The 3,489-nt window shown below is 46.1% G+C and overlaps 1 protein-coding gene across 1 annotated transcript; it reads right to left on the reverse strand.

The window, feature by feature from the left end:
- Nucleotides 1-431: 431 nt before the first annotated feature.
- On the reverse strand, nt 432-3,489 carry LOC140982942 (uncharacterized). The gene is made up of 4 exons (XM_073449734.1): nt 2,304-3,489; nt 1,891-2,129; nt 701-1,830; nt 432-489 (listed from the first exon to the last, which is right to left on the reverse strand). Exons 1-4 carry the CDS (start codon nt 3,487-3,489, stop codon nt 432-434), a joined length of 2,613 nt encoding a protein of 870 aa, XP_073305835.1.

Raw genomic sequence — 3,489 nt, forward strand, 5'->3', positions numbered from 1 at the left:
TTCTGTACGCCCAGAGAACACTGGGTAATTCTTCCACCCAGTCTTTTCCCTTGCCTTGTAGCCTGGTTTTCAGTGCTTGTACAATAATTCTGTTAATAACTTCTGTTTGACCATTAGCTTGAGGGTAGGCAACGGAAGTAAAAGACTGAGTGATTTTCATTTCATGACACCAAGATACAATTTCTGTGCCCTGAAATTGTCTCCCATTATCTGAGATTAGTCTTCTGGGCACTCCAAACCGGCACACAATGTTTTTCCAATAAAATTTCAATACTTTCTGTTCAGTGATTTTAGCCAATGGCTCGGCTTCTACCCATTTGGAAAAGTAATCCACAGCCACCAGCAAGAACTTCTTTTGAGCCCGGGCAGTTGGGAAAGGGCCCACAATATCCATGCCCCATTGATCAAAGAGCAAGATGCCCAAACATGCTTCATGGGAGTGGCCGGACTGTGCTGGAAGTTTGAGTGATGTTGACATCCCTCACAAGCCTGGACCATTCGAGCAGAATCTTGGCTAAGATTTGGCCACCAGAACCCCGCAAGCATCGTCTTCCGGGTCAAAGCCATTTTCCCGAGATGCTCAGCACAACATCCCTCGTGAATCTCTCGGAGGACATAATCCACTTCTCCTTCCGATAAGCATTTTAATAAAGGTCCCTGGAATGATCTCCTGTACAAGATATTATTTAAGAGAACAAACCTGGGGGCTTGTCTCTTGATTTTCTGAGCCCGAGTTCTGTCTTCAGGTAATTCATTTTTTGTAATGAATTTAATCAATGGTGTCATCCATGAGTCCTCGGGCGCTGGTAATACTTCTTCATCGGTGGCAAGGACCAACCGGGAAACATGCAAGATTTCTCGGGTGCTAACTTCTGATAATGAGGCAGCCATTTTTGCCAGAGCATCCGCCTCTCCATTTTCCTCCCGGGGTATTTGTTCGATACTCCAATCCACAAAGATTGCTGCATGGGTTTTTATGAGCAGTAAATATTTGAGCATCCTATCATCTTTAGCTTCATAAACACCCTTTATCTGTTGAGTGATTAATTGTGAATCAGAATATAAAATAACACGGGAAGGTCCAATCTCTTGAGCAGCTCGGATTCCGGCAAGGACAGCTTCATACTCAGCTTCATTGTTAGTTATCCGGGAATCAATTCTTAAAGTCAATTTAATCTTCTCTCCTAGAGGAGATATTATTACAACCCCTACTCCATACCCCGCAAGGCTAGACGCCCCATCCACAAACACCCTCCATACTTCCTCTTCATCGGGCTGTACCATCTCGAACAAAAAGTCTGATAAGGCTTGTGCTTTGATGGCCACCCGGGGTTTGTATTCGATATCATACTCTCTTAATTCCACTGCCCATTTGATCATTCGCCCAGATACTTCAAAATGAGTCATGATCCTGCCTAAAGGACTATTCGTCAGGACAATCATTCGATGTGACAGGAAGTAAGGCCTTAGCTTCCGGGCAGTTATGATCAAGGCCAAAGCAATCTTCTCCACTTCACTGTACCGGAGCTCGGGTCCTCTCAGAGCATGGCTGACATAATAAACAGGCTTTTGATCGGAGCCCTCTTCTTTTATTAGAACCGAGCTGACAGCATACTCTGTGGTGGATAGATAAACAAATAATTTCTCCCCGGGCTCTGACACAGGGAGCTCTGCAAGATGGATCTTCAAGTCTTGGAAGGCCTGTTCACATTTATCATCCCATCCAAATTGCTGGGCCTTCCTCAAGACTTGAAAGAAAAGATAACTCATGTGTGCTGATCGGGAAATAAATCGAGAGAGGGAAGCAATCCTCCCGGTCAGCTTCTGTACCTATTTGACAGATCGAGGAGATGGCATGCACAGCACAGATTTGACCTTCTCTTGATTCACCTCAATCCCCCGATCTGTCACTATGAATACAAAGAATTTGCCACTCTTTACGCCAAAAATGCACTTGGCCGGGTTAAGCTTGATTCCGTAATGCACGAGAGTGGCAAATGTTTCTTCTAGATCATCAATAAAACTGACAACCTCCCGGGTCTTGCCCAGGATATCATCCACATAGACTTCCACGTTTCGTCCCAGCTGTTTCTCGAAGACTTTGTTCATCAGACGCTGGTAAGTAGCCCCTGCATTCTTTAACCCGAAAGGCATTACAATATAACAAAATGTACCTCCCGAGGTGATTAAGCTGGCTTTGTCCTGATCACTCTTGGCCAGGGGGATTTGATGATATCCCTGGTATGCGTCCATGAAACTCAACAATTCGAAGCCTGAGGTGGAATCCACCAATTGATCAATACGGGGCAAAGGATAATTATCCTTGGGACAAGCCTTATTGAGATCGCGAAAGTCCACACACATGCGCCACTTCCCTGTTGATTTGGGCACTAATACCACATTCGAAAGCCATGTAGGAAATTGAATTTCCCGAATGTGGCCGGCCTTCAGAAGCTCTTTTACTTGCTCATTAATGACTTGGTCCTTTTCAGGACCAAAGTGTCTCTTTTTCTGCTTTATCGGGTGAGATCTCGGGAGAATATTTAGTTGGTGCTCCGATATCAGGGGAGAGATCCCCGTCAACTCCTGTTGGGACCAGGAAAACACAAGAATATTAGCTTTTAAACAGTTAAGCAAACTAACCCGGGTGGATGCACTGAGGTCCCGAGCCACCCGGATTTGCTGGCCTGGTCCGACTTCTACCATCTCCTGCTCCTCCTCTGCGACAAAATGCACCTCTCCTTTCTTCACCGTTTTTCCTCTTACTTCCTCCACTCTAGCTTTCTTCCCCTCCCTCCTGGATTTGCTCTGATCCGCCCGGACTGCTTCCACATAGCATTTCAGGGAAGAAGGCTGGTCTCCTCGGACTTCTCCTACCCGAGCTCCCACAAGAAACTTTATCTTTTGATGGTAGGTAGATGCCACGGCCCTCAACTCATTCATGGTCGGCCTCCCTAGTATGATGTTATAAGATGATGGGGAGTCCACCACAGTGAAAGAAGTCATCACTGTTTTCTTGAGATTCTGGGAGCCCAGAGTTAGTGGCAAGACAATCTCCCCTTCTGAATAAACCACATGGCCAGCAAAGCCAAAGAGGGCAGTTTTCACGGCTTCCAAATGATAATCCTGCAAGTCCATCTGCACAAAGGCATCTTTAAAAATCACATTTACAGAGCTACCTGAGTCAACAAAGACTCTCAGAATGTCATAATTTGCCACCCGGGCTTGGATAACCAGGGAATCATTGTGGGGTAGATTCACCCCCTTCAAATCCTCTGGACCAAAACTGATAACCGCCTCGCTCCTCCTCATTCCCTCTACCTCCATACATTCCCTCCTACTCCTCGACTTCCTCGCTCGATTGGAGTCTCCGTCAGTAGAGCCTCCTGATATCATCTTTATCAACCCCGTAGCAGGGGGTGAATTCTTTTTCTTTTCAAGCTCGGGCTCTCTCTTCCTCCCGGGCTCACCTCTCGGTAAATTCCTCAT

The sequence above is a fragment of the Primulina huaijiensis genome, chromosome 8 (assembly GCF_012295235.1).
Source record: "Primulina huaijiensis isolate GDHJ02 chromosome 8, ASM1229523v2, whole genome shotgun sequence".
Classification (NCBI taxonomy): domain Eukaryota; kingdom Viridiplantae; phylum Streptophyta; class Magnoliopsida; order Lamiales; family Gesneriaceae; genus Primulina; species Primulina huaijiensis.

Coding starts and splice junctions, on each gene's coding strand:
- LOC140982942 (XM_073449734.1), bottom strand. CDS start 3,489: ATGAGGAATTTACCGAGAGGTGAGCCCGGGAGGAAGAGAGAGCCCGAG. Junction 1,831..1,890: donor TGACAGATCGGGGGATTGAG/GTGAATCAAGAG, acceptor TCTGTCAAATAG/GTACAGAAGCTGACCGGGAG. Junction 490..700: donor ATCAAGAGACAAGCCCCCAG/GTTTGTTCTCTT, acceptor CGAATGGTCCAG/GCTTGTGAGGGATGTCAACA.